The sequence below is a fragment of the Delphinapterus leucas genome, chromosome 13 (genome assembly GCF_059928025.1).
Source record: "Delphinapterus leucas isolate spDelLeu-1000000601 "Yukka" chromosome 13, BTC_Dleu_Yukka2, whole genome shotgun sequence".
Classification (NCBI taxonomy): domain Eukaryota; kingdom Metazoa; phylum Chordata; class Mammalia; order Artiodactyla; family Monodontidae; genus Delphinapterus; species Delphinapterus leucas.
In genome coordinates this window covers 47,424,246-47,436,703 of record NC_143141.1, presented here as the reverse complement: position 1 = coordinate 47,436,703, position 12,458 = coordinate 47,424,246, and the positions used below count along the sequence as shown (strand labels likewise).

The window sequence follows — 12,458 nt, the reverse complement described above, 5'->3', positions numbered from 1 at the left end:
TGGACATATATACACTACCAAATGTAAAATAGATAGCTAGTGGGAAGCAGCCGCATAGCACAGGGAGATCAGCTTGGTGCTTTGTGACCACCTAGAAGGCTGGGATAGGGAGGGTGGGAGGGAGACGCAAGAGGGAAGAGATATGGGGACATATGTATATGTATGACTGATTCACTTTGTTATAAAGCAGAAACTAACACACCATTGTAAAGCAATTATACTCCAATAAAGATGTAAAAAAATAAAATATTTGTGTCACCGTGGTAAGTTATATATCAAAAACACATAGCAAATATTGGAGATTAAAGAAAAATACAGATTGTGAGACAGTTTCATAGTTTGTAAGAAATAACTTACATAAGATTATGAAACCTATTAGAGGAACTATGTGCTTTTACAGTAACGTCTCAGAAATGTAAAGCTTTCTCAGAATGTGATAGCCGTTAAAAGACTCAGCACTTGCTTTATCTCAGTCTCTGGTATTCTTTCTGGAGATAAGTTGTTAACATCTATACAATGGAAAGACTCTTCTTCACAGCAGCAAGTGCTTTTATTCTCTTCCCAAGCTATACCCCAAACATACACTGCCCTCTAAGAAATAGTCAATCTATCTTGTAGTAATGGTTTTATCTTAGTTATCTTAGGTTTGTCTGTTTGGCTCTTGTCAATTCCCTGAGAACATCTGAAATACTTGACTGGTCATCTCAGATACCCACCTGTTCTGCTTTCAGTTAATGAGTCACTACTCTGTGTCTGCCTTAATATTCTGTATCCTTGGCTTATTTCAGAGTTCTGCCTTCTCTGAGTTTCCTTTCACCACATAGTAATTTCAGGGTTAAGGCCCATTGCATTCTACATTTGAATACTTGAAGAGGGGTTGCACTTTTGAGTTGTAATCATCTACTGCCTTACGTCCCTGATCATTTGGCTCTATCCTCTGCTTCTAACCAAGACATCCAAGCGTTCTGGGTAGATGTAATTATGTATACCATTTAAGGGCTAGAAAGGCAAAGTCCATAGCACTCCTTGGCTTCCTGATTCCGAATTTGTGCCTCTTCAGTCAGTGTACTGAGAAATGACACTTTCCTAGCTCCCTTGGGTACAATTTGAGCCATCCATTTCTATATCATTCCTTTCCAAATAGTTAAGGACCATACTAGGGTTCCCTTCAAATATGACAATATCTCCATCACATAGTTGTGCCTGCTAAAACAGAGAGACTAATAGTTACATGGGCTTCGAAATGAAGGTAGACGGAACCCTATATATTCTTATGTAGTACTGTGAATAGTACTTGGCTTCCCTGGAGTATCTGCTCTTTTTAAAAGAGAAAACAGAGAAACACAATCTATGAATAATTAATGAGCCAATGGGTTTGTATTCATGTTAGAGCAATGTAAATTTTTGTGGAATTAATCAATCTGATCATAATCCTAATAGTGAAACACTCTAAGAGGGTTATGACTTACTGTGTGTGCTTCCTAAGTAATGTTAGTATATTGGTATGTCGTTGTTGAATTCAGTAACAATTACTTATTAATCTCACCTTTTGCTACTGTCCCTTTAAAATGGACCAGTTTTTAGCATATTGTATCTATTTTAGTGACTCTTGAATTTATTCTTATCTTTTCCCTGCATCTGTATGCTTTCTGTTGTGGTAATCCGAGATACCATATTGGGTAGCTAAGATTTACGATAACTGAGGCCCCCATTTCGCAGGGGAAACCAGGGAACTCTACCACTGACCCTTAATGCTACCACCTCAGGACTTTAAACCACTGAGGACAATGAAGGAGTGTTTGTTCTTAGCTATTTAACATTTTGGTATCCCTTATTTTAGAGGTATAATATAGGAACCAGGATGATTTTGCTCATGTGCTCTTAATTCTGGCTAGATATTAGAATCATGTTGAAAGCTTTTAAAACAAAAAATAGATGACCATACCTGTTTGAGAGTAACTCCCAGTGTGCAGTGTGCAGCTAGAGTTGAAGACCACTCTCACAGCTAGTGTAAGCTGGCACATCATTCTTTAATTCTGACCCTGGTTGCTAACAAAGCGTAGTAGTCCCATCTGTTGAGCAGTTCTTGTGATTTAGAAACTTGTATCACATTTCATTTTGTGTTTGTGTTTGACAAAATATGTGAATATTTTGTCTCTTGTCTTATATTCCTTTTTGTCCCTCTCATAGATTCCCGCTTAGAACAAAAAAACATATACATGTCTTTGTGGAAGAGGACAATTAAGATGCTTACTTTTTTTTCTTCTTAAGGTTGTATGGAGGAAACTTGGAGATGCTGCAGGTTCGTGTCCTGGAATTAGGCAGCATTTGTCTGGAAACCAGTACAAAGGACCCATGTGAGAAGGACTCTCTTTCAAACATGACATCACCACTGCCAGAGAGACAGAAGAAAAGAGTGGATTTTCACAAACCTGGACTCATGGAATAACATGGAGTGATTGTACATTGCACATATTTTCCCTCTAAAATCTTTAGTATAACTGAAGTTGTATTTTGTCTCTCACTTCAATGTTCACGACAGTCAATCTCAAACAAGGTAGCTTTGAAAATCACCATTTTGGTACCAATATTTTCATTAGAACTAAAAGTTTTTGACTCTTCAGATGGAAAATTGTAATTGGGAAACCTGCATGATTGGAAGAGTCCAGTAGAGCCTCTGTGGTTTTGATAGAATTGAATCATTGCATATAATGGTGGGAGTGTTCTACCATATTGTTCAAGATAAGAGGTGGTTTCCAGCTTCCCAAGTTGGAGAGTTGGTCACCTATTATATTTTAGTTAATAAAATACTAGTTCCTGATGCATAATTGATTTGAACGCAAGATAAGATTAGGTTTCTGGGATTTCGTTTTGACTTTTGAGGTGCTAAAAATACCACATAGAATTTTCCTTACCGGCTAGGAGGGTAGCAGGACTTTGTCAAGTGCTTATCAGCGAGTACCATTTATTTTAATTGATCAAAGTAAATATATCTTTTCTTTTCATCTTAATGTATTGCTCATGAAGACACATCTTGGGAACATATCAACCTCCATCTTCAGTGTATTCATTAATGTTAATATTAACAGTTTCAATTAAAGAACAAGCAAACAATTTTTCTAAGTGTTTCCAGCTGTGAGATGTTAATTTCTACAATTTAATTTCTAGACATGCTGTTATACTTAATAAACTTTCTGTAAACTTTAAAATATTGCACTGCATTTATGAAAAAAGCTTTCTTAGCCTACAGCAGTTATCTAACATTTTATGAAACTGACGCATGTCCTTCATTATTGAAGCTAAAAGCTCTTGTTCAGATTGCTTGAGGTTTGAAAAGGAGGTGTGCTAGCTTTGCTTTGCTTTCCTTATTTTTGGTGTATATATATATAATATATATATATATATATATATAAAATAGACTGTGTGTATTGGAAATGCTATGATAGGTATTTTGTGTTTATCCAAATGCAACGATAGTTTCTTGTATGAATGTGCAAGAGGCCTGTGAACGAATGCTAACTTTATATTGTAGTTTAAGATTATAAAGGTAGGAATGCAACAATTCCCAGTTTTCTTCTAAATTACTTAGATTCGATTCATAGCAGATATTCTGTTGTTGCTCTTGTTTTTAAACAGGCTCATTACACATGTATTAATTGTCATTGGTGAAGGAATTGTTACACTTTTTTGAATGTTATTGTGATGAAAAAGCAGCCCCTCTGGTCTCAGAAAATATTTATGAATTAATTTGCTATATAGAATTCTCTAATTATTGTAATTGGGTTACCATTTAAGCTTTTCTTTTAAAATGTTATATATTTTAAGAATATTATTACTCTATAAAAGAAAATTGCTATATTTACACCTTCTCTTGAAAAGCCTTCATCTTTAAATTGTTGTATTCCTACACTCTGAAGACATTTAAAACAAGTTTCTGTGCCTGCAGTAGAGCCTGCAGAAGCTAATACAAGGAACACTGGTCTTTTGACAAAATACTTGTGTAAATTTTGATACTGTATTAAAACTATTTTTTTAAAGTTCTGCATAAAATTGAGTATCAAGTATATGTGTTCATCTTAGCAATGATAATAAATTATTTAATCTCAGTGGTTTTTTTCTTCAAAATGTTTTTCCTAAATGGAGATTTTTAATAGTCACTAAATATCATATTACTCCTGTATGATGACAGTAATGTAGTAATACAGATGATTCATTATCTTAAATACAAGACAAAGGCATGTTTAAATATGCGCTTAATGAGGGATTTAATATTGAGATTCCTCAATTCATTATTTTCTAGTATAATGTAGTTAAAAATTTAGAATATTTAAGAATATTTAAAAATTAGTTATAAACTCTTTCCCTTGTTCTTCTAATTCATATAGAATAAGATTAAACTTCAATTATTTATTATTAAAATATTAGTAATCACAAGAAAATACATCAGAGAGAAAATATTAAAGAAATGGAAAACTCGGCATCTGTATTTAATTTAAGAAGCTTATACATTATTGGGGAAAGATAATATACACATATGACCAAGACGTAAATTAGAGAACACACACACGCTCAGGTAGAGAACTTGGAAATCACTCACACCCTACACTTAGCATTAGTCTGTACTTTAAATGACATAGTAGATGGACAGCCCAGGGCCTGAATCTTGCTACTGCCCAATATGTTTATCAATAAGAGTGAGTGGCACCCTTCTGTTACATGACCAGTTTATTAGCTTATGATTTCATTTTCCCTGGAACAAAGGTTAATTTACATATCTTTACCAGCCTTGAAGTTGACTGTCAGTCTATCAGAATCTAAGCTTTTTAAATTAACGCTTTGTAAGTTCCTAGCACATGCTCAAGGCACTACAGAAAATTTAGATCATATGTGACATCCAGCAAAATGCGGACAGTCTAATTGGGATGACTGTTCGACAGTTAACTTTTAATGAATGCCTACCACTACCATATGAGTAAACACACTTTGGTTCCTCACTCAGGATGCTGACTGTTCAAGAAATAATATGGAACCGTAGTATCTTGGATACCAGCAGAAGCTTCCTTTGTCCTGAGATCTAGATAAGGTTGCCTCAGACATCTATTTTCCTCATCTTGAGGAAGTGCTAAGTCTCCTAGTGCCTTCCACTCATTTCCAGAGTTTTCACTCTATGTAAGCATCCTGTTGCCTCATTCTGCTTCACCTCAAGTGCAAACTGATTCTCCATTAGAAATCTTGTCACCCGTTCTTGGAAGGGTCTGCCTACTTCAAGCTGTCTTATCAAAGTAAATTCCCAACAAGCTCAAGACACTTCTATGAGGAATTCATACATTGACTTCTAAAAGAAAAATTTCTCCATCTCATTACACAATTAAAGGACAATATATCAGATTGAACCATATGAGATTGCCAATATTTGTCCATCTTTGGATTACCAAAACAGCATACGGTACAACTTCATATGATTAAGAGATTTTTGGTGGGAATAAACAATAGAAGTTTGCGTCAGCATATTGAGCTGGAGCAATATAAAGTATGCTTTACTACATGCAGCATTGAATAAAGGCCTTTGGCTTAGCGAGGCTGACTTTGGGGCGGCAAGTTCAGCATGTGACTATAATTAGCTCTGTGCATTTGAGACTTATTCTCATTGAGCCTCAGTGTCCTGATGCGCTGAGTGGAGATAACATCTATCTTGCTGAGTTACTGTAAGGTTCTTAGTAGCCTTCCTAGTTCCAAAGTTCAATGATCTTGACAGTCCACAAGAAACAATGGTGATCGTTTAAGACATAGGAGCCTAGACCCGTGAGCTGTGGCAGTTTATACCATTAGGCTAAGGGAAGGAACCACAACACTGAAGGGACTCTTATCTACCACACAGATTCTAGCTGCACATTCGTACTTTCAAGCTCTGTTCTTTACGTATGATCAGCCTACCACAGGCCTTGCTATGACCAATCACATATTGTGATTCTGGAAATGGAGAAAAAGGACATGTGTCTGATTCTCATACAGGAACAGTATGTTTGAAAAACAATTTCTACAACCATGTAATTCTGAATTTGTTTTTCATGTCACTGTAGGCATAATACTTTCAATTCAAAATGGCAGAATGAGTACCTGCTGCAGCTTTCCCCTCTTGCCTTGAACCCTAAAAATGATCGAAAAGATACTTAATAAACTCATAATTCCAGTAGAACATAAAAAGTACTGTACTCTGTGGACCAGCAATTATGATGAATTCTTGAAAGAAGGGAGACAAACAGTATCTTGTTGAAGAATGGATCCATAATTCAAAGTACATGATGGAGGGTATTGTTTAAAAAGGAGGCGTGGCTGCAAGGATGTTTCAAACAAGGAAGAGTTTGATACACACATTGCATGGAGATTCTGGGATAATTGACAATAGCCAGACGTTTTTACTCCTGCATATAACCTTTCTCTCCCTGGGTCAGACATAGAACACACAGATAATTACTCACAGGCTGGAATAGAGAGTAGTAAGTAGGACGGAATCAGAGACACAGTGCAAAGTCTTTGGATTGGTAACACCCAGAGGAAAAGGGACCCTCTGTACTCAGATCCTTAGCTACTGATACACCCTGCCTAGAGGTTTGTCCCACCACCTCCTTTGCACTTAATTTAGAGAGGCTGAAGTATCTCCAAAACCCAGCGTCCTGACCTGCTTCTTTAGGCAAGTGGTAGAATAAACCCAGCAGGCTAATACGAAATTTCAATACTAACATGAGTATATAACCAAACATCACCCAACATTTCTCTCACTGTCTTCCATTTCCTTCATCGATCCTTCCTTCTCTTTCCTAGTTGTTTTCTAACTGCTGTATTTTATGATTTTAAACGTTAAAGGTACTTCAAAACCATCTGGAAGTAAGAATAAATCATAAGTGAAGCACAGTCTCATTTAACTGAAATTTAAGAATCTCTTTAAAAAGCAATATCCTCTCATTTTGCATAAATGTTTCTCAGAGTTTTGATGCCCAAGTTATAATTCCATTTGGTCTTATTACCAAGAAGGTTTTCATTTCCTATCCCAGGACCTTTAGTTTTCTAGATCCTGTTCTAAAGTGATAGCATACGATATACAACATCATACTTGCCATGGCAACAACAGATTCATATGCTAATCAGGAATGCAGCACATTTGTGTTTTATAGAAGCACAAAGGCCTCTAAAATTGGCCTTTGATTCTATGGGCCATTGTTGGGTGTGGGCCAAGCTGGATGGGCTTAATACAGCATTATACAAAATCTGTTTTCCCTTTGCAAAAATCTGGATTAGATATGAATGGGTTTCTGACAGTCCAGATAACAGTCTCTGGGGCTTTTTCTTTCTTTTTTTTTTTTTTAATAACCATCACCATTCCCCAGGCTCAGTCTAGCCCTACCACTCAATATTGAACACATTGATTGGCTACCCAAGATTCAGTTTTCTCTTTTTCCTAAGACAGTTCTCCTTTGGTGTAGAAAGACAATGCTCTTCTACACTGTCCAAGAGAATCAGGAGAAGCGTTTCCAACTCCATAGCTGAATCTTGATTATTTTAAGGCCTAGACTCACAAAGTCCATCTTGGTAATCTCATCCTACTTGCTAGTAATTGATTCAGGAAGCCAATCTTCAGCCAATCAGCACACAGCATTCCTATGGCCCAACTGTGGCAACATGGCCTAACAAGGCTCATCTAAATTCTTGGGGAAGAAAGTTTATTTTGTGGGTAGGGGAGAGGCTTTTTTTCCTCTTGTTGGATATATAAGGAAGAGTTGTCTGTTGCAAAAAGCTATGTTGGCTGTTATTGAGAAGTCATCCAGAGGAGAAAACATGCATACAGTTAAGGGGAGGGCCAAGAGAACTGGGGAGAAAGGGAGCTGAACTTTGATTATACCTTGTCTGGAGTCCACCCTACTTCTGAACTCTCAGAGAGATTCAAATTTTCCTTACTGTTTTTGATTTGGGATTCTTTTACTAATATTGTACACTTTAAATGTTATGAATTGAATATCTGGTCTCCTGATGTAGAAAACTGCAGGATATTCTATGATGATGGCTTAGTTGTATTGGGAAGAACAAGGAGTGTGTTCAAACAACTGATTCCTCTAACTACTGTCACAAAAGAGAGGTTCTATGTTATCTTTATGTAGTCGAATAAAAAGAAATTAGTAAGAAGGGAGATCAAGATGGTGGATGATGTGGAGCTTATTTCTCCCCACAGACACCTCAAAAATATATCTGCAGGTAGAACAATTCCCATGGAAAACTAACTGGAAACTGGCAGAAAGACTCCTATAAAACCAATGCTGAGGGGACTTCCCTGGCGGTTCAGTGGTTAAGACTCTGTGCTTCCAAGGCAGGGGGCATGGATTCGATCCCTGGTCGGGGAACTAAGATCCCACACACTGCATGGCATGGACAAAAATGAATAATAAATAAATAAAATTTAAAAAAACCAACAATGCTGCAAGAAAGATACACATGTATTTGGGTAGGATAGGAAGAGAAGCATTGGGTCAGGATCTGTGCCCCTTGGAGGGGACCAAGAGGAAAAGGGAGATTGCACAGGCAGACAGTCACTCTGGGTAGTGAATGGGTCGAGCCACAGACTGGGTATCCCAGTCCTGGGGTCCTATGTATAGGAGACAAGCCCATTTGGCTAATTGGAAAAGCATTGGGACAGATAGACTGGAGAAGTCTAGACTCCACTCCTGAGGAGTGTGCATGTGCTGGTTTGCCCCCCGGCATGGCAGAGAAAGGTCCCTAGCCCAAGCCAAGTGAACGCTCTGGCCCTGCCCACTCCCTGCCATAGTCTAGCATTAGATCCAGGGTGGCCACAGCAGGGGAAAAATGCCACCATGGGCTTTGTATGAGCAGAGCCCCGGATGCCTACACAGGCAGAGCATTGGACCTCTGTAAAGCACGCAAGCTCTCCTTGCTTCAGCACTCCCCTCCTTTGGGGCAAAGGTCCCAGTGTGGGGAGAAGGAAAAACACACAATTAAAGCGAACAGAGCTAGCTTGAGCCCAACTCTCAGGTCTTCTATTGTAGCAACTTGCGAGAAGACCCACACCCCTGACAGGGCAGTGATGGCCACTGAGCAGAAAGGAAGTCCCGCCTCACACCCCTCTCAGACTCTAGCTCTTCTATCACCAGCCACACCCCCTACCAAGGTGATAGCTGCCAGCACTCCCTGAGAAAAGACATGACTGGCATCCACATCAAATTCAGCCCTATCACCAAGGCACTGAGCACATGCAGTTTACATAGGTACACTCCCACATAAGAACACCCCTTCAAGACCAAAGTAGGTAACTATTTCACCTAAATTCGTAGAGACAGAGAAAGTTAAATAAAATGAAAAGGGAAAGGAACTAAGCTTAATTGAAAGAGCAAGAGAAAACCTCTGAAAAAATAATGAAACAGAAATAGGCAATTTACCAAACAGATAATTCAAAATACTGGTAATAATACAGCTAACTGAATTAGGGAAGAAGGTTGATCTAAACACAGATTATTTTCATGAGGAACTAGAAATTATAAAGAAGCAGCAAACAAGAATAGATAATTCAATGTGTGAGATAAAAAGCATACCAGGAACAATGAATAGCATACTAAATGACACAGAAGAATGCATAAGTGATCTGGAAGATAGAATAATAATGGAAATCATCCAATCAGAACAGCAGACAAACAAATGAAACAATATGAGTACAACATATGAGATCTCTGGTATAACATCAAATGTGCCAACATTTGCATTATAGGGGTTCCAGAAGGAAAAGAAAGAAAGAAGGGTTCTGAAAAACTGATTGAAGAAATTATGGCTGAAAACTTCTCCAACCTAAAGAAGGAAAAAAATATCTGGGTATAGGAAGCACAGAGGTCCCAAATCAAGATGAACCCAAATAGACCTATACCAAGACATAATTAAAATGGCAAAAGTTAAAGATAGAAAGAGAATTCTAAAAGCAGCAAGAGAAAAAGTCATATCCAAGGGAATCCCCATAAGGCAAATCAATGTGATACACCACATTAACAAAAGGAAAGACAAAAACCACCTGATCATCTCAATAGATGCAGAAAAAGCATTTGACAAAATTCAACATCTATTCATGATAAAAACTCTCACCAAGGTAGGTAGAGAGGGAACAAATCTCAACATATAAAGGCCATTTTTGAGAAACCCACAGCCAACATCATACTTAAAAGTGAAAAAGCTTAAAATATTCCTGCTATATTTAGAAACAAGACAAGGATTTCTACTCTCACCACTTCATTAAACATAGTAAAAGAAGTTTTAGTCACAGCAATAGAAATAAAAGTTATCCAAATTGGAAAGGAAGAGGTAGAACTGTCAGTATTTGTAGTTGACATAATACTTTATATGGAGAACTCTAAAGTCTCTAACAAAAATCTATTAGAACTAATAAATGAATTCAGCAAGGGTGCAGGATACAAGATTAATATACAGAAATCTGCTGTGTTTTTATACACTAGTAATAAATTATCAGAAAGTAAAAAAAAAAATCCTTTTTAAAACACATCAAAAAGAATAAAATACCTAGGAGTAAACTTAACCATGGAAGTGAAATACCTATACTCTGAAAACTATAAAACACTGAGGAAGGAAATTGAAGATGATACAAAGAAATGGAAAGATACCCTATGCTCTTGGATTGGAAGAATTAATATTGTTAAAATGGCCATACTACTGAAAGCAATCTATAGATTTAGTGCAATCCCTATCAAAATACCCTTGACATTTTTCACAGAACCACAACAAATAATGTTTAAATTCATACAGAACCACAAAAGACCTCAAATTTCCAAAGCAATCTTGAGAGAAAAGAAGAAATCTGGAGTTATAACCATTCCAGACATCAGACAACAAAGCTACAGTAATCAAAACAGCATGGTACTGGCATAAAAAAAGACATATAGATCAATGGACCAGAATAGACAGCTCAGAAATAAACCCCCCCACACACAGTCAATTAACCTATGACAAAAGAGGCCAGAATAATGCAGAAAACAATGCAGAAAAGACAGTTGATTCAACAAGTGGTGCTAGGAATACTGGACAGCCACGTGATTAGAATATTCCCTCGTGCCTCGTACAAAAATAAACTCAAAATGGTTGAAAGACCTAAATGTAAGAATGGAAAGCATACAACTCCTAGAAGAGCACATATGCACAACACTCTGACATAAACTGTAGCAGTATTTTCTTGGCCCGATCTCTGAAGTCAAGAGAAACAAAAGCAAAAATAAATAAATGTGGCCTAATTAAATTTAAAAGCTTTCACACAGCAAAGGAAACCATCTAAAAAAAAGACAACCTAAAGAATGGGAGAAAATATTTGCAAATGATGCAACCAACAGGGGATTAATATCCAAAATATACAAGCAGCTCACACAACTCAACATCCAAAAAACAAATAACCCAGAGAGAGCAGGATCAAGATGGTGAACTAGCAGGACAAGGAGTTCATCTCCCCCCACAAACATCAAGAATATATCTATATATAGGACAATTCTTACAGAAAACTGACTGGAAACAGGCAGAACTCCTATATAACCAAAGCTGCAAGAAAGATCTCCATGTAAGAGGGTAGGACAGAAGAAAGTCATTGGGTTAGGACCTGCACCCCTGCGAAGGATCTGAAAGGAAGGGAAGGTCTGCTCTGGAGAACCCTCACCCTCACCCAAGCCACAATCTGGGCATCCCAGTCCTGGGGGCCTACATGGAGGAGACAAGCCACCTTAGCTGATGGGAGAACCACTGGGACAGACAGAAGGGCTGGAGAAACCTAGACTCTACTCACGAGGAGTGAATGTGTGCTGGTTTGCCAACAATCATGGTGGAGAGAGCCTTGTACTGTGGGCTCTCACCTCACTGCCACACTCCCCAATCCAAACAGGGCAAACACCCCGGCTCTGCGCACTCCACACCAAACCTTGGTATGGCCCTGGGAAAAGACTTAGTCTAGGTACGCAGACACAGATGGGTATCTGGGATGTGATCTGAGTGGGGCAGTGGGGACCATTGTCAGCACACACAAGAGGCAATGGCACAGGGGCACACTGCAGCTTAGACCTGGAACACTGGCAGACAAGCCCTGAGACGGGACTCAGAATCTAGCTGTGCAGAGATAGCCTGGGGGACTTGGGTGTGGTTCAGGCAGGGCAGCATCAGCCATGCAGTGCAGGAGCATGCAATGGTTCATCTCATAGTGAGACCACCCTGGTCCTGCCCACTCTACACCAAAGCTTAGTGCTGGGTCTGGGGCAGACAGGTCCTGGGAGAAGACTACCACAGAAGCAGCCCAGGTCTTAGGCAGCATTGCAGCCACCTCAATTCCTGCATTCAGAATGCCCTAACCTCAGCCCCAGCCTACTCCACACCACAGCCTTGCACTAGATCTGGGATGAACACAAGAGGGGAAGGGATGT

General features: G+C 38.4%; 1 protein-coding gene across 3 annotated transcripts in view; it reads left to right on the top strand.

Moving 5' to 3' along the window:
- The window catches only part of CCDC85A (coiled-coil domain containing 85A), a 204,531-nt gene extending 200,366 nt beyond the window's left edge, over positions 1–4,165 (top strand). For 2 of the 3 annotated variants that reach the window (XM_022597161.3, XM_022597162.3), the window contains one exon: positions 2,272–4,162. In XM_022597161.3, coding sequence (XP_022452869.1) covers positions 2,272–2,361 — 90 coding nt within the window. In that variant the 3' untranslated portion in view covers positions 2,362–4,162. Of the gene's footprint in view, positions 1–2,271 lie in introns of all 3 variants that reach the window. The other variant, XM_022597156.3, reaches the window with a different exon arrangement.
- The last annotated feature ends 8,293 nt before the right edge of the window (positions 4,166–12,458 follow it).